Below are 18697 nucleotides of genomic sequence, written 5' to 3' on the forward strand. Positions count from 1 at the left end.
TTAGGACCCAAATCAAGATCTTGCTGAGATTATCTACACTAGTAGTACAATTATCTTTGTTAGTAGTGTGATTATCCTTGACGGGAATGAAGACCTACCTCATATTCTTTTTATATCTCATTTCAAATTTATCCATCTTTTTCCTCTTATTGTATCAACTTGAAATTTTTTGCAAGAAGAAATTGAATAGCCAATGTGCTTGTTGTAGTTGCAAAATTCTGGTAGATTCTCATATTCCACTCCCACACAAATTGCAAAACCTTGTCTTTCAACTAATGGTCATGAAGCTTTCCAGTCAGATCAACATCAACCAAAATTCTAACATAATTATACACTAAAATATGGACTTTATAACGTACATTTAACAATGCTTGTTAAATAAAAACACTATTGTATTTTATTTTAAAAACACATGAAGCCTTAGACAATGTTTTTTTTTTTATAAAAAAAAATGCTATCAAACTACACTAAAATTTAGATTTTATAGCACATATTTAACAACTCTTGCTTTAAAAAGCACTATAATAGTAAAACTTATAAAACAGAGACCCCTTTAAAAGTGCTTTTGACAAAAAGCATTGTAAACGTACTTACTGACTCAAAAGCGTTTTTGACAAAAAGTGTTGTAAATTCGAAAAACACTATATTAGAAATCATTGTATTAGAAACCAAGAAGCATTGTAACCTCCTTCTCTTTCTGTCAAAAACCTCTTCCTCTAAGAAACCAAAACTCATCATAATAACCTAACCCTTATTTTGTTCAGCTTGAATCTTCTTCCACTTCCTCACAAAAACCAAAAAAAGTTGTAAACTCCTTGATGCAGAATCTTCTTCTTCCTCAAAACATCTTGTTGAAATCAAATTTTTGCTCAACTTGCACAAACCTTTGTTGCTGCAAAAACGTCGTCTCTGCAAAATCACTGTCTTTGCAAAATTGTTGTCTCTGCAAAACCTCTAAATCATCGTCTCTACAAAACCTCTGAATTGCCACCTCTCGCTAAACCCAAAATACTTCGTCTCTTGTTGAGCCTCCTTCTCTCACTGCAATTGCATACACATAAAGCTCTCTTGCTAAAACCCAGAACCCTTTCTCGATAAAACGTGAGACCCTTATTCACTTCAACAACCCTCATGCTAGAAACCCACAACCGCTGCAGTTGAAACACACTACTTATTTCTCACTATTGTAAGTGTTTGAAACCTTTCTCAGTTATACTTTGTCTCATAAATATTATCTTTTGGATTGTAATTTCTTTGTTATTTATGTGTTGATTTCTATGTTATAACTATTAGTTGGGGTGAAACTTGTGATGCTTTATACTTGCTTTTTATGTGCTGCAATCCTTGTTTAATTGTTCTTGTTAAGGTTCTGTTATGGTGGATCCATTTTGCACTTATGCTCCCATATTAACTTTGTAGTTTTGCCACTATTTTTGTCCAAGAGAAGTAAGGTAAAACATGAGTTTTGGGTGATTGTAAGTGTCTCAATGGAAAAGGAAAATAAAATAACAAATACTTAATTGCATAGGTTTAATTTTGTGAATTAGTAACTGTGTTTTAAGATTTTGTAACCTTGAAATGAAAGAAGATTATGATTTTGTAATATAAGGTAAATATTAGCGTAAATTCGAATGAGAGCTGCATGATACTTTTATCAATTTGTTAACAATTTTTAACTTGTTACAATTGGGTACCTAGTTGAAGCCAAATACTTAGTGTATAGTTTTTCAATTCATCTATCACTCATTCAATAGAAATGAAGAATTTCAGACCAATTTGTTCTTCTCTCACACCATGTGACTTTTTTATCTTCTTTTTTTTTTTTACTTTGACAGTAGAGTCATAAATTATCCTAAGTTTAAGTATTTGTAAAAGTGATTTTGTATAATATGTTGTTATATGCTTAATTTGCTTATCTACTATTCTACAATTTTAGCTAGTAATTCAAACTGGAAATTGATGCACAAGAATCTAATTGCACTTGACTTAATTCATTGGACGTGATTTTTTAAACAAAAACCTCTAATTTGATTAAGTTGATCCTTCTGGATAATACAAAATATCAATTAGCACCAAATAGCCAATGTATGCCATTTTGATAATTGTTTTCTTCTACTGCTACTTAATATTCCTTAGTAGCAAATAGCAACAAAAGAAAAAATAACAAAGGGTGGGGTGGGGTTGCAATATGGTGAACTTTCTTTAGACTTTAGAGTTACATTACAATGACTGACATCTGACCACTTAATCAGATGCTTAAAATTTACACGTTTGATAGTGTAATTTTTTTCATTGCAGATTCCCAACAAATAATTTCTCATGCATGGCCATGCTTGGTCTCTATACATCTAGAGGTTTGTTAATATTTTTCCCCTATACTATTGGAATTACCTTATACATGGTTATAAAACATTATACATAATCATATAAGTTATGCATAAAAGTTGTCTTTTTTTTTTTATATATCAAGAATATGCTGCCTTAGTGAGTCTACCTAAAAGGTTGAAACCAAGCAATATTTGTGGCTTGTTGCTGTCATCTTCTACCCTTGAGAAGTTTTTATAGAATATACGTTTTTCTATTTGGGTGGGGGATCAAAGATGGGTGTTGTCCGTGATTAATGGCTATTCAATTTTTTTAATTTGTTTTTATAAAGCAAATATTATATTTAGATTATGCATATGTGGGTCATGGTTCCTTCATTATTCCATTCTGAAGGAGAGAGAATGGTCATGGAGAGTGGACTCTTACTGTTATTTGCAACTGCACTAAACATGGATGCCTTTTTTATATTAAGAAAGTCAAAGAATATTACAACAATACAACCAGAATACAACTATAATTCAATAGTGGAAGTATTTTGTTCTATAGCTATATCATACTATCCCTTAGTTTTTATCTGTATGTATAATTTTTAATTGCACATGTATTGTTTAGGACTGGCGAGACAATGGTTTCTAACTAATATGATTATATGCCTTAACGAATAGCTTCAAGAAAGACAAAATTAGATCAACCATTAGGTCGTCATATTTTGTGGAAAGAGGCTCGTTTGAATAAGAATGGACTAGTTGATAATGAAAATGTTCAACAAGTGATAGAATAAGTATATTATCACTTTAATTTTTTTTTTTATTATTTTCTAATAAAAATGATAATAAACTTATATTTTTAGTACTAACATAATGTATGTTAGGAGAATTTAGAACAATGTTCATCTCAAGATGAAATTTAACAACTTAGTTGCAGGGACATACTTGGTAAGAGATTTATTTTCCAGAGCATTCTCATAGTGCGAGGGGTAAGGGATTTGGAGTTACCCCAAAAAGCTATTTTTACATGATAAGCGCATAAATCCATCTAATGAGCAAGTATTAGATGTGCTGAAAAATCTAACGTGGCAAGTTGCATATTTGGTGAAAAAGGATAAGAAAAAACATCTTTGGGAGTGTCAATGTGATATAGACTTCTTTAATGAAAATGATAGTTGCAACATTGATCATAAAAGTCATTTAGAGGAAAGAATGTTGCTATTATACTCTAAAAATTCTAAATATATTAATCATAAATGTTCTTTTATCATTATTTACAAAATCATACTCTTAATGAGGTGAAAGATTTGCCTTTATCTCCCTCCCATTACAATCCTTCTCTCCTTTCCTCTTCGAAATTCCAAACAGACCAAAATAATAAAATCAATATAATGATGAATCATATAAAAGGTTGCATTGTATGCCTTATATGTTGTATAGGCCATAAATAAGAGCATAGAAATAATTCATGATATAAAGTTGACTAGGGGTGAACGCGCGATGGGTTAGACTGGTTTTGATAAAATTCAATATCCGAATCGATCGATTATCTTTGAGTTTGGTTGAATTCTAAGTCGGTATTTTTTTCATTGAACCCGAACCTAACCGATCCGATCAAAAACGGGTTGGGTTAGATTGGTGGGTTATACATAAATAGTGACCTGTTTTTTAATTTACGGGAGAAACATAAGTAACAATAATAACAATTTAATTAAATGAAAATATACTTAGTACTTGAATGTCTCAAAAATCATAAAATTTCAATCACACCATTCATCACATTTTAGTTTACTAAGCTACCACAATTTTTTAATAGTTGTGCTTCATTTGTTTATTTTCAGAGTACTTACTATATTTAAATAAAATACTAAAAAAAAAGTATTTAATAGATTTAAATGTAAACAAATTTAAATTAGATTCACCATATTTAATATTAATTTTTTAAAAATATTAATCGATTGATATTAAATATCTGTAAAATCTATAACAATTATTGATTAATCTGAATATTATATTTCATATTTGAATTTGCCATAAATTTATTTATCATTTTATCTAAATAAAAAAAAAAGACTATAACAAAACATAACATTTAAATAAATAGTATTTAACTCAAATGGAGGTTTGTTCGCAATAACTTTATTTGATAAAGTTTCTTCACAAACGTATTTTAATTTACCCCACATTTTATTAACTAATAAAATTATTTTATTATATAAAATATAATTTATCATAAAAATCAATACACTTGATAATCTTTTTTAGAAAAATGTATTTTGCCCGAATGACATAGGTAATCTAGGGAAAAATACTCTACATACCTTACTTTGATAAAAAAAAATCATCTAGAACTAGAGCTGTCAATTTGACAAGCTCCCTAATTATTGGCTCCAACCCACATTTTGAAGGGGCCAAAAAAATTAATAATTTAAAAGGCCCCAAAAAACAAGGCCCCCTAAATTAAAAGCCCCCTAAAAATTTGTGGGTTTAGGAGGCCCCTATGCCCACTTTTTTTAAAAAAGAATCAATTTTCTTTTTTGAGAAATAAAATTTTTCAATTTTTTCACCGATAATTTTTTTTTTCTATAAAATTTTCCGATAAAAAATTTATGACTTTTTTCGATAAAAAGTTTTTGATTTTTTTCTATAGAAAGTTTTCGATAAAAAGCTTTCGATTTTTTTTCGATAAAAAATGTTCGAATTTTTTTCGATAAAAAATTTCCGATTTTTTCCGATAAAAAATGTCCGATTTTTTTCGATAAAAAATTTCCAATTTTTTTCGATAAAAAATGTCCGACTTTTTTTGGGATAAAAAATGTTCGATTTTTTTTCGATAAAAAATTTCCCATTTTTTTTCGATAAAAAATTTCCCATTTTTTTTCGACAAAAAGTTTCTGATTTTTTTTTCGATAAAAATTTTCACTTTTTTTAATAATTTTTTTTTTCAAGAATTTTTTTTTAAAATTAACAAAATAATGGGGGCCTATGGGCCCTTAGAGCCCCCTCCCTTAGGCCCCATTAAATAATGGGCCTAAATTAAGGGCCCCTTAAAAGATTATTTTGATAGGGGACCTAATAATAAAACAAAAAAAGTAAGGGGACCTTGTAGTTGGGGGCTTTTTTGACGGCTCTATCTAGAACATAAGAAGAGGGTGGGTGGCGGTGTGGCTGCAGAAAGTCTGTAAGAGAAGAAAAGTGGATGACGGTTGCTAAAAATTTGAATAAGAAGAATAATCAAACCGTATTGGGCTATTTTTCAAAAAAAAATATTATAAAAAAAGAAAACATAACCAGTCACCTGGTCACTTCGACGGAGAGTTGGGTCGGATCGGACTTCAAAATGAACCAGTACAGATAAAAATGAGTTGAGTTAGATTGAATGATGGGTTGACAGACGCATCTATGTACACCCCTAAAATTGACAAAATTATTCATCCTGTCATGATTTTTTTTTTTTAACAAATAAGTGATTTTAAACAACTAAATGAACTGTAAGGAAAAACAATCTTCATGATTCAAATAGTATCAGGGGAAGAATATAACAAATCTAGGTAAGTGCTGTGCAATAATATGTCTACCATATTTTAAACTAAATAAGCAAAAGTAAACTAATTCTTCTACCATCAGCAATCACCTTCCAAAATAGATTTGATCATGTTTCTAAAATTTTAATAATTTGTTACTTTTCGTTCTTTACGCCATTCTAATGCTATCAAATTATGACAATTGCAATTAAATATTTTGCTAAATTTTAAGCCTATGTCACTAACTTTTCAATAGGAAAATGCTATATGTAATTATGTATACAAGAATACAAACAGTTATCTATAAGTGCATTGCACGGGTTTAAAATACCAGTCGTTGATGCAAAAAATGCATTACAATTTTATACACTTTGATTGCATGTGTGCTCTTGTTTCTTTGAAGTTTCAGCTCAAGACAATTTCACTATGCACATTACCATTCTCCATCCTTATCCAAGATCGTAGAGAAAAGGGCTTGTGAGTGATCTCTAAAATTCGAGCTCCTCTAGGCCAATCACCATAGCCGCCATAGCCGGTGTGCCTGGCATAGCATAACCATAGTTTCTTGTATGGGCAGCACCAGTCCAATCCATGATTGTGTCCAACAAATATTGCCTGCAATTAAGAAAAGATAACCAGATACTGTGTCATCGGCAAATCATACATTTAAGGTTATCACATACTCTATACTGTGGGATCAAGATAAAATGTTAAAACAAATACTATTATTATTATAACAGACATTCTCAGTAAGACTTTCCAACATTATTGATGAGAACATCCACATTCTACATACACAATAAAGTAGAAATCAAATGCAATATTAATCAAATGATTTAATTTGTATGCACTGACAATATAATTTTTTTTACATATGCATCCAATTAAATCACTCTATGTAAGTTTTGTTGGAGATATTTTAGAAACTAATATAAGAAATGATACTTTAGTGTGATTTGATTGGATGTATATGCAAAAAAATTCAGCTGTCTCCATCTATAAACAAATGAGAATTAAGAGTTTCAACTCCTACTTGTATTATGCAATATGCTTGTAATGGTCACCTATGCATTCAAGTTACTCCCTTAATAATTGACTTATTTGATCATTTTACACATATTGAAAAAAATTTATAAATGAAAGAGCGAAAATACTACTTTTACAAAATTATTTTTGTTAGGTATTAGTAGTACATTGTTAATGTCATAAATGTATAGTGTAGAATACTTCATTGGAAATGATATAAGTAATATTAATTAAAGGGTACAGTTGGAAGGAAAAAAAATGACATTGAAAATTGAACTGATCATTCGTTTTGGGACAAAATTTTATAACAAATGAGTCAATTACCGTCGAATGAAAGGAATAATTGATAAATATATCTTGTTCTTAGTTTCTCATCTTAGGGTTATTAATCCTAAATTTTTAGTAGCATTATTCGTAAATGTAGTGCAAGGGTCTCACCAATCAATAAAATATTCTCATAATTTCTAATGGAAACCTTCCCATATCTCAAGCAATTTCCTAAATAACATTTATACTTGGAAAGATTTGTTTGAAAAACAAGAAATATCCTTCTCAACCATCAAAATCTACGAAGCATAGACACCTTTGCGAATAAGCGTGTCGCTATGTCCGACGTTTGTATCACACATGTACAACACCTATCTAACAACTCATACTAGTGTCTCAAAAAAGAAAATATTTCCTTCGACACACTTTAGACACCTCTGATCTCAATCACATCTACGAATGTTAAAGATGCATCAAAACAATAATGATGATCATTGAAAAAGTTAAAGATATTACATTTGATTACATCATGTTTATCCTTTTCGTAGTAGATGGATGAAAGAAGGTAAAAAACTATTGTATCTTGTTTTAGAATGTTTTTGTGGTAAAACAAATTGTTAAATTTAAATGCACGTATATATTTTGATTCTAAATTTATATTTGTAATTTATAATAATATTCATATTTAATTTATTTATAACAAATAAATATATATGTATCGGGGTCGGTGTCTTTATGTTTTGACATTATTATTGTCAACGTGTCGGTGTCCGTGTTGTGTCAGGTATCCGTGTAGTCCATGCTTTATAGATCAAAACCGACAAGGTTCACTCATTTGGTGGTTACAAATCCAACAACTGTGATCTTGTAGGTTCGATTATTGTTTTGTAGATGCATTTTACAAATTCAATGTACAAATATAGTATCCTGGCTTTAACCTTACCTTAACAGAAGTTCTTTTAACAAGAAGGTCCATGATACCGGTTTCAGCTTCTTGAGCAGCAACTTTTTCCTTGTTGATTGAACCAACACAAGGCTTATGTATCCCAAACTTAGGAGCCACAACCTTATAGGCCTTACTTGGTATATGCCAGAAAATTATCTCAGGAACCCTGCCATACAAATATGCTTTGTTAGGATTATACAAAAAGCAAGGGAAGAAAATAACAAATAAACTGCTAAGAATTCTTTTCCAACAATTTTAAATGGTATACGTAGGTCCTATTTCGATAAACAATTTAATTAACTGCTTATATACCATAAGGGTTTATCGTATAAGCTACAAACTTTTTCCATAAGTTCTCATATAGAGTTTATAGAAATAAACAGAAAACAGTTTACGGATATATCATTCGTTGTTTTCATAATCTCTTCCAAATAGTCTCATGCGTACTTATTCATTAAATAAAAAGTACATTAGAGATCAACAAATTAAGTCACTGTTATGCAATATAAATGTGATGTTTCCTTGCTATGGGATAATTTAAGCTTGAGAGTAAGATTTTATTATAATGCTTTCTCAGTCTACCTAGAGTTAGCATTAATTTCCTCAGATTTCTGCAGAAACCATGCTGCCTGGCCACTAGATATGACTTCTGGATAGGAACCTCCACCGGAATCTAGGAAGTAGAGGAAAGCCACCGGTGATTGCGGATCATCCGACGAGGAAACTTGAACGACATAATTTGATACACTAGGCCAAAGGTTTCTTGGACCATAGCTAGAAAATGATGCATTGTGCTTGATCTCATTTTTCATCAGCTCCAATCGTCCTGTTCCTCTGAAGCTACATTCTTCTTCTCCTGAAATTTATCAATGTGCTTTTTGATTATGATATTTCAAACATCTAATCTAATGAAAAAGAGTGTAACAAGCTACAAGCATAAATCATCTTAAACTTAAATAATTGATAATGAAGGCACAATTTTAATCAGAAAAATGTATCATAGAAATTCTATCCGAAAAGGAATATATCAAAAAAGTGAAATCAAAATGTCATTGTATTCGAAAACTAGTGTAGTGAACACTACTAGCAACAATGTGTTTTCTAAGCTAACGAAACTCACACGTCAATTGTGAAAATAATTTTGAAAAAATGAATTAATTGAATGTAATCAAGATGTCAATGTCGTGTTGGTGTTAGAAAGTGACACATGTTGAAAACTGAGGTACGTCTTTGATCAAAAGTATCAGTGCTACCTAACTTTTCGGGGAGTAAATTTTTTAACTCTTTGACATTTTGTTTATTTTGTTAGCCACTAATTACTTAAATCTCTCCTAAATTATGAGGGTAATTTTACAATTGACAAGAAATTCAAAACCATTTCAATCCCAAGGAACTAAAAAGCCTTTTAAGTAGTTTCAATTTTCAAACAAGAAATTAGGTAACATTCAAAGATACCTTTACAATCCAGCAGAAAACTCACAACTTACACCAAGAAATGCTTCAAAGATTAGAAGGTTTTAAATTATGGTTGCAATCTTTGATATTGAATATGGTTTTAAATCTGTGATTAATGTGGCCATAGTTGCAGTTGCGATCGATTCATCACAGAGACAACAAAATCCCTGACATTGTGACCAAAGTTGCAATTGCGACCACGATTTCCAAACTCAGTTTCTACCAAAAGGACGTGTCTGGTTGCATTTGTGCTTCCCAATCCCAAAACAACGATAACCCTAAGAGACACTAAAACCATAGGTCAAGTGTCTTCTATTCTCATACTAAATGTTTTTCTCTCTACCAAAGATATGCAATACTCCTCCCCAAGATTTACTCTAACCATATGGATTGGGACGAGTATGGGAAAGGAGGTCTAAGGTTCAAGTTTCATAATACTTACTAACATTTGTCTATAGAAAAAAGTATATAAAATTACTTAGTACCTGAATATGAATATGAAGTAGTTGTTTGAGGACAGTGAATGGGAGGAATACCAGGAGCAGAAAACCACTCCAATGGCCATTGAAATGGAGCATCATCATGATTTCCGAATACACTGGCCCAAGGTATGCCCCTATTTCTTGCTGGAGAGGTTGCTTCATCCCAATACAAACTTGAATTTCCAATCATTATATTGTTAGCCGTAATCACATCACCAAGATATATTACAAAATCTGCCATACAGTTTGTTAATTTCATTAATTTTAAGATCATACCTCTAGCTAGTAGTTATAATAGAAAATTAATCTATAAAAAGGATAGAAAACAAATCCATTAACATCATGGTGGAGTAGTATTTCTTTTCAGTTACATATTTGTGTTAAGTATCAACAAGTATCATGATAATCAAAATAAAATTATGGTTTAAATATTTGTTTAGTCAATATAAAAATCGGACCTTTTAAGTTTAGTCTTGGAAAACCACGTAATTTTTAGTTTTTATAAAATTATTATATAAGTAGTTTTAATTTTTATTATTAAGTTAATATATAATTTTAAATGATTTTTTAGAAAAATATTTATAACAGTTTAAAAAGTTCCTTCATAAAAAATACATCAAAAATTGATGATTAGGTTTATATTCATTATTTTGATTTTGAATTTTGTGTGTTTAAAAATTTGATATTTAATTCACTCTAGTTCAAAAAAAAATTAAATTTTTGTTGAGAAATTTTTTAAAATGTTCTAAACATGTTTTCAAAAAACTATTCAAAATTTTAAAAGTTAAAGAACACTTAAACTTATTTATTATATCAACGATTAAAATTGCGTATATGATAGTTTTTTAAGAATTAAAAATTTATTTTTATAGAAACTAAATTTAAAAGGTTGAGATTTTATAAAGATTAAAAATATATTTAATCTTAAAATAAAAAATCATTTGATAACTCTCGTATATATATAACCTATTCCTAAATATAAATAAATACTTTATTTTTCTGTAATTAATTTTCTTTTAATTTTACTTTTGTTTAAATTATTTTATTTGTAATTTTATTTATTATTTATGCAATAACTCATTTTCTTAAACATATTCCATAATGTATATATAGAAAAGGAACCAAGTTTTGGACAGTTATTTTATTCTAATTTTACTCTTACTTTAAATTATTTTATTTACAATGTTGTTCTTGTTTTACTGAATTTTGTTCTTCTTTATTTGATTAAATAACTGATTTTTGTGTGTAAATAATCACTTAAAAAGCGTAGAATGAGACACTTAGTTATGCCACCAAATACTCCTTATATACGGTTATTTAGATGAGGCATTTTAATAATAGTGAGTTATGTGGTGAATCATTTTTAAATGTGATTCGTTAATGATTAAAAAGCATAAAAAAATTTAATCATTTTTAAAAATAATAGTTTACGATTTTTTTATATTTTAAATTTGTTTGTTTAAGATTTTTTTTAAAATAATTTTTTTTATTATTTTGCTATCATATTTTTAGAAAATAATTTTAAAAATAAAGTTTTAAATAAAAAATTAAATTAAATAGTTTATCTAAAAATATAATCTTAAGTGTTTCATCTATTTGCTACAGTATTTTTGGATAATATTAAAAATAATTAAAATGAAAAGCTATTTTGAGAAGTTCTTTGTGAATTTTAATTATGAAAAATACCTTTTTATAAAAAAAAATATAATTTTTATTATGTTAAAAACTATAATAATAAATATCTAAGTTATTGAATTCAAAATTATTTTTTTTATACATTACCAATGAATTTAAAACAACTTCTATTATTTTAAGTAATTTGTCGTAAACTTCTTTTAAAAAATATCCAATCAAAATTAATTTTAAAAATTTTTAAACAAACTAAGTATTTATAGTTAGGAAGATGATTTGATTGATTGCAACTTAAATAAATAAAAAATTAAAAGTATTTTTCAATTAATAGTGATTCATGGCATGGCAGAGTGATATTAGAATTAATTGTCTTTAATAAGTTGATAATAACTATACGACTGGCTTGAGTGATAACTGAAGAATCAAATTTAAGAGTTAAGAGTTAGGAAAGGAAAGAGATGATAATAGATGGTCACCTTGTTCTGACCTGGAGTTTCATAGTCGAGCACCGTATTCATGACTTTAATGGAGTTTACATCTTGAAGTGGGCCCCAGTTTGTCCACGCGTCTTCTCCAAAATGCAGGTCAGCAAATACTGCAATCTTAAACGCTTTCCCTGCTCGCATCCTAACCTCCCTCTTCAAACCAGCTCGTGCCAATTTCAATCTTATGGCTGACGATGTTTGGGATAACGATCCTGTGGTGTAGAACAGAGAGATAAACAGTATGGGTAAAAACATTATCCATGGGTTTCTAGAAGTTTCCATTGTATGAAAATTGAAACGGAACAGACTCAACAAAAGAGACTTCGATATTATTATGACGGCATTATTATGGTATGTATGCAGGTAAGATAAGAATTTGGAGAACAGCGAATTGACAGAAACACCCTTGTCAATCGTCATTGTTATTACAGTCTACAGTCTTACACTTTTGTCAATGCATGATTGGTTTGTACTTCGAGTTAAGGAATCAGTTGAGGTGCCGCTATTAATAACCTAAATTTTACTATCTGATTTCCTTGTTAATACGTTACCAAAACAATTATAAAATAAAAGGATGCATAACTTGATCAACAAAATCATGAGAATTTTATTTATTTGTCTCACGAACGATATTATAGTAAAAAAAATTATTTTAAAATAAATATTTTTCTTAACTTTTAAGGTAATTTTAATTATTATTTTGTCAATTATACCCTTTCATTATTTCATGCATACTACTTTCAAGACATAGTAGAAAATTAATCGATAGTTAATAAAGATAATTTGCTCCCACAAGCTTAATAAATGTTGTTTATTAATAGTTGTATAATTTCTCAAAAAATTTAAGTACTGTCCCAACTAAATGTATCATTTATAAAAATACTAGTAAAAATTAAAAGATATATTATTTATGCAATAGTGTATCTCTCTATATATATGCAATTAATTTTGATTTTGCGAATCAGAATCACAATTAATGAAAATAGTTTATTGAAAATAGTTTATTTTCAGTAAATTTTGTGAAGAATTAAATATTTAACTAATGAAAATACTTTATTTTCAGTGAATTTTGTGAAGAATCAAATATCTAACTAATAAAAATAGTTTATTTTCAGTGAATTTTGTCAAGAATCAAATATCTAACTAACGAAAATAGTTTATTTTCAGTAAATTTTGCCAGGAATCAAATATCTAACTTTATATGAGATGAATTATAAAATAATGTTTTCATAACATATATAGAGATTTGCATTTTTTTATTGTGAGACATATACTTTTACAGATGTTAAAAATAAATTAACTATACAATAACCAAAAAATGCGATAATTATTCTGAAGTCAAAGGAGTTATATGTATAAGCCCCTACTAACCAAAAATCCTAGGACAATCCTAGATTTATCCTAAGTAGTATTTGTTTTCACTTCGATAAGAGTTAAACATGATTTTAGAAGTATAATATATATTTTAACACTCTTAGGTGCAACTATTTTAGTCTCTAGAACGAATTTTATATCAAAACCGGCCATAGGTAAATGTTGAACGAGGTTTACACAAAACCTCTATTATCATATAATAAATTTTCCAGCTTTCAGTCTCCGATGGTATGATATAGTGGTTGGGTTCGGAAGCTAGAGTTGTTGCCGTCGTACGAGTTTTGATGTTTAGCCTTATAATTAGCTGATTAGTATTTGACTTAATTGATTCTTCGTTTGATCAATTGAGAAGAAGATATCTAGGCTAATTTCGCTTTTGTGACAATGATTCTCTTTTTAATCAAGTGATTATGGTGAGAAAGAGAGTATGTTTCTTAGCTACAAGTTCTTAGATTTCTGGAAATAGTGTCTAGTGCTAAAGGTTGAACTTCTATTGAAGATTGCATGAAAAATAAAAGAAAATAATAAAAATAAGTAGAGTTGTTTGATTGTGTTTATTGTAAACGGTCTTTACAATTGGTATTTATAGATTTAGAATAACTAAGAAACTTACTCCAACATATTATCCATGTTTTAGATTAACTAACTTATATTTTAAATCATATAAGATCATGACTAATACTGCTAATATAGATAACTATCAATTTCTTGTTATAGTCTATTCACCCATAAGATTCATTATTGACCTCCATGCTCTTCAAGACTTAGTTGATAGTGATGCACATGATACCCAAATCCTTCCACGTCAACTAAGTGGCCAATACATGATCCAAACAATATTTTTTGGGTAAACATAAGCGCCCTAGTTGATGACTATAAAAGGAACCTAAAAGATTTGTTAAGTTAGTTGAACCTTTTCTTTCTTGTTTCTTTGAATCTTGGCTAATATGTCTCTTCTTCCTATGAAAAATTGATTTTTTTTGAAGAAACTAGTTTGAAGATAATAGACTTACCATGCATGAAAATCATTGTTAAATGCCTTCTAGCTTTTAAATGATATAGTCGATCTAGGAAATTTAACATAAAAACGATTATGCGTTTGCAGATAATAGTCTTTTTTGTCAGTTTAGCACAACTAAATGTATTTCCCATTTGTCCTGTTTAATTAATAAGCCATTTGGCTTCTAAATCTTATGTATAGGTTATTTCCATTAAATTTATCCTTGACATTGGAAATGGTCATCCAGACACCAAATCATACCAGTATATCTAGATAGGAATCAACATGCATCAAGTGTCTTTTCATCTATATCCTTGTCATCATTTCTCAGCTGCCATATTATTGGTTTCCTAATCACTACAATAACCAAATGCTTCATTAGAGACATCATAATCACCAAAAGAGGTTGTTTCATTGTTGTATGTCTCAACCTCCTTCTCGAGAATGAAACGTTCAATCCTAGATGCTTTGTTCACTTGCCGACTCAAGTCTAAAAATTCATAATCTATAACTCTTTCTTTCAAATGTGGGAGCATGTTACCTACAACTAAGGCAATATAATCAACCTTTTAAATCTCTCTACGAAGTCAACAGTTGTCTCATATTTTTATTGTTCTAACTCCATCAAGTTGGCTATTGTAACTTCATGTTAAGGTCTATGGAAGCACCATTCCATGTTTTCCTAGTTTACCATACAATTAGGAACATGCAAACAATAATATCAATTGAAGTTTGTCCTTATCAATGACAAAGAAAACAACTGCAACATATAATACCTATTCTTGCTAGCTCCTCCACATTGAACAATAAATCAGCCAATATGTTCCATGGTATACATGTCATCTTCTTATGATAAAGTTTTGACTAGTATTACACCAACATGGTATTGGAACCAGGTTGGTTCTAGGAACAATTTTTTCATTGTGTTTTCATGATATCAAAATTACTTTGTGAGAATAATTTATTGCACTAGTGATTTCATTGAGTATTTGGTAACAGAGGAAACGATATCAGAGGAAGTGAAGATGTTAGAGGAAAGAAAGATATCATAGGAAACGAAGATGTCAAAAGAAACGAAGACATAAAAGTCAAGTGAAGTCATAGAAAAAAACAACATCTTTTGTTGCCATTGTTTGAAATGACTTCCCTTAAACCGAAATGGTTTGTTGTAGTCAGAAGCAGAAGAACCTATCCTACTAATTTCGTTGGTAGACATGGCAGTTCGAAAGCGTTTTAAAATTTTTATTTCTTTAATTTCGAAAAAACCTTTTAAAAACAATTTATGCCACCGAAAATATTATTGGGTTGAGTCGCGGACTAGGTCGCTCTCTTTAAGAAGTTTCGAGGCACTGCCCAAATTGTGCAAGACAGATTATCAACCACGAAGTCCCCAAGATAAAACAGCTCAGATACTCTGTATCGGAGTTCTACTGCACTGTAGAAAACCGTTCTAGAATTACACCCTTAATATGGCAATCATATGACTGCCACTCGTAATATGGCATAAAGACCGCTCGAAAGAAACAGAAGAAAATAGTAAGAAGGGGGAGAAGTGAGAAAAACCTTAGATACGAAGTGCTTTTGGTGTGATTTTCCAACTGAGGAGAACCCTCTATTTATAGAGGAAATCCGCAAATGGATCTGATTGAATCAAGGATCCATTAGAACGTGCGTTCGTGACCTCAGAAACTTGGGCTCCAAAGCTGCTGACCACCCAAATCGTGCGCTCCAAACTTAGGGTTTTGACTCTGAGTTTTGACCGGGAAACAACAAAAACGTGAGACCAAAGATTAAGGTTTTGACCGGGAAAAAATAGGCGGACGAATTCAGGAAGGAAGAATGGATCATATATGTAATGTTGACTCGGTGGAGGGCAATTACGTAATTAACGTATCAATTAGAGATAAAAATCAAGCAATCAGTTAATTAAAATAATTAATTAATTTTCACATGCTAAAATATAATAATACGCCACGTAGCCAAAGCCAAAGCCAAGGCCAGGTCGGGCCAGTCAGATGGACGGCGACGGCGCGTGCACCTGTGTGGTGGTCAATTTACTTGCGTTCTCCTTCCTTCACAAAATTGGGGTACCCCTTTGGGCCCTCCCCAAGTTCCGTACCTCCAACTTATATACCCTACTAGTGTGTGATATCCTTCCTATGTGGGACTTCTTAATTTTTTCAATTCACAACAACACTAGCTCTCATAAATGTCATCATTATTTTCAATAAATTTCCATTAAAGCATCATCATTTCCAACAATCCCCCACTTGAATTTAAAAAATAGGTTTTTGAATAGCGTCAAACGCTTATATAAGATCGTGCATAAACAAATGTGTCTCTTGACTTGAACCTTTGCATAACAAGTAAGATTCAGATTCAACAAGAGTGACTCGTAGTCTTGAACTATATCTCTGACATCAAACCCACACACAACCTTTTCATTGAGTGTATTCTCAAAACCCCGTGCATTTAGGGTCATGCACGTGTATTCCAATATAGTGAACGCTCTAGGAATTCTGCCTCGAAATTCCATAGGAAGCGGCCTCCACTTCCACATTCACATAGGTGAGTCTATCAAGAGTACTCCTGTAGCTAGGTACTCCACTCCACATAGAGTATATATCTTATTAAGATATTCTATTATCTCATCCTTTTATTGTTTCAGGAATCATGCTTCTCATATATAATATAGCATGTTCATCTCATATCACTATGACTTGTTATTACCCATTGAACCTAATTCTTGGGATCTCTAGTCTTTTTAGGTCGGGTTACCATCATAAGTGACTCATTGATCTATAGGCAATAGTCCCATCCTTTTGGATGTGTTTAGGACTTTCTCTCTAGCCAATCCTTTCGTCAAAGGATCTGCTAAATTTTCATCAGTGCGTACATAATCCACTATAACAACTCCTTTAGAAAGTAATTCTCTAATTGTGTTGTGCTTACCACGTATTTTTCGTCTCTTATCGTTGTAATAATGATTCTCAATCTTTGCAATAGATGCAGTACTATCGCAGTGGATCAACACAGCTGGCAATGGCCTCTCCCACAAAGGGATCTCTTCTAGCAAGCATCTTAACCAGCTTACTTCTTCACTAGCAGTAGCTAATGCTATCATTTCAGACTTCATAGTGGATTGAGCCAATATCGTCTGTTTCTTCGATTTCCATGATACAGCACCATCAGCTATACTAAAAACATAGCCACTAGTTGCTTTAGAGTCTTATGATAATGTGTTCCAATCAACATCACTGTATCCTTCAAGGACGACGTGAAATCTTTGATAATGTAATCCGAGACTCATGGTCCTTTTAAGGTATCTCATGACTCTTTCAATAGCATGCCAATGCTCCATACTAGGTCTACTAGTAAACCTTCACAACAATCTCACGACATAGACAATGTCGGGTCTAGTACAATCAGTGGCATACCTGAGGCTGCCAATGATGCTCGCATATTCAGTTTGTCTAACAACTTCACCAGAGTTCTTGAAAAGTTTCACACTTGAATCATATGGTGTGCAAGAAGGTTTACAGTCAAAGTAATTATATTTCTTTAGGATCTTTTCAACGTAGTGAGATTGATCGAAAGAAATTCCCTTTTTTGACATAGTAATCTTGATTCCAAGGATTACATTCGCTTCTCCGAGGTCTTTCATATCAAAGTTGTTACTCAACAATCATTTCACATTATTTACAGCATGAATGTTTGAACCAAATATAAGTAAGTCGTCTACATAGAGACATATGATAATGCAAATGCCATTTTCATATTTGTAATAAATACATTTTTTCACTTTCATTTACTTTAAACTCATTCGATATAATCAAGTTATCAAATTTTGCATGCCATTGCTTATGAGCTTGTTTAAGACCATACAGAGACTTATCTAACTTACAGACATTGTCTTTTTATCCATGAATTACAAAACCTTCAGGTTGTTCCATATAAATTTCTTCTTCCAGGCCACCATTTAAAAAGGTTGTTTTAACATCCATCTGGTGTATCACTAGGTTATGAATAGCCCCAAGTGATATAAGCACTCTAATGGATGTTATTCTAGTGACCGATGAGAAAGTGTCGAAGAAATCTATATTTTCTCTTTGTCTAAAACCTTTGGCTAAAAGGCGTGCCTTGTATTTATCACCAGATCCATCGGGTTTTAGTTTCTTTTTCAAAATCCATTTA

The 18697-nt window shown here is 30.5% G+C and overlaps 1 protein-coding gene and 1 long non-coding RNA gene across 2 annotated transcripts; one reads left to right on the forward strand and one right to left on the reverse strand.

Annotated features, from left to right (window-relative positions):
* Positions 1-595: 595 nt before the first annotated feature.
* LOC113784878 (uncharacterized) lies at positions 596-2868 on the forward strand. The gene is made up of 2 exons (XR_003471047.2): positions 596-1186; positions 2299-2868. It is a non-coding gene; the product is annotated as an uncharacterized lncRNA (long non-coding RNA).
* A 3210-nt stretch (positions 2869-6078) lies between these two features.
* On the reverse strand, positions 6079-12572 carry LOC101512718 (probable inactive purple acid phosphatase 16). The gene is made up of 5 exons (XM_004516311.4): positions 12132-12572; positions 10016-10246; positions 8658-8931; positions 8073-8241; positions 6079-6451 (listed from the first exon to the last, which is right to left on the reverse strand). Exons 1-5 carry the CDS (start codon positions 12547-12549, stop codon positions 6242-6244), a joined length of 1302 nt encoding a protein of 433 aa, XP_004516368.1. The 5' UTR covers positions 12550-12572; the 3' UTR covers positions 6079-6241.
* Positions 12573-18697: the final 6125 nt, after the last annotated feature.

Source organism: Cicer arietinum, chromosome 4, assembly GCF_000331145.2.
Source record: "Cicer arietinum cultivar CDC Frontier isolate Library 1 chromosome 4, Cicar.CDCFrontier_v2.0, whole genome shotgun sequence".
NCBI classification, from domain to species: domain Eukaryota; kingdom Viridiplantae; phylum Streptophyta; class Magnoliopsida; order Fabales; family Fabaceae; genus Cicer; species Cicer arietinum.

Coding starts and splice junctions, on each gene's coding strand:
- LOC101512718 (XM_004516311.4), bottom strand. CDS start 12,549: ATGACGATTGACAAGGGTGTTTCTGTCAATTCGCTGTTCTCCAAATTC. Junction 8,242..8,657: donor GAAATTAATGCTAACTCTAG/GTAGACTGAGAA, acceptor TTTGTATGGCAG/GGTTCCTGAGATAATTTTCT. Junction 6,452..8,072: donor TTAAAAGAACTTCTGTTAAG/GTAAGGTTAAAG, acceptor TCTTAATTGCAG/GCAATATTTGTTGGACACAA.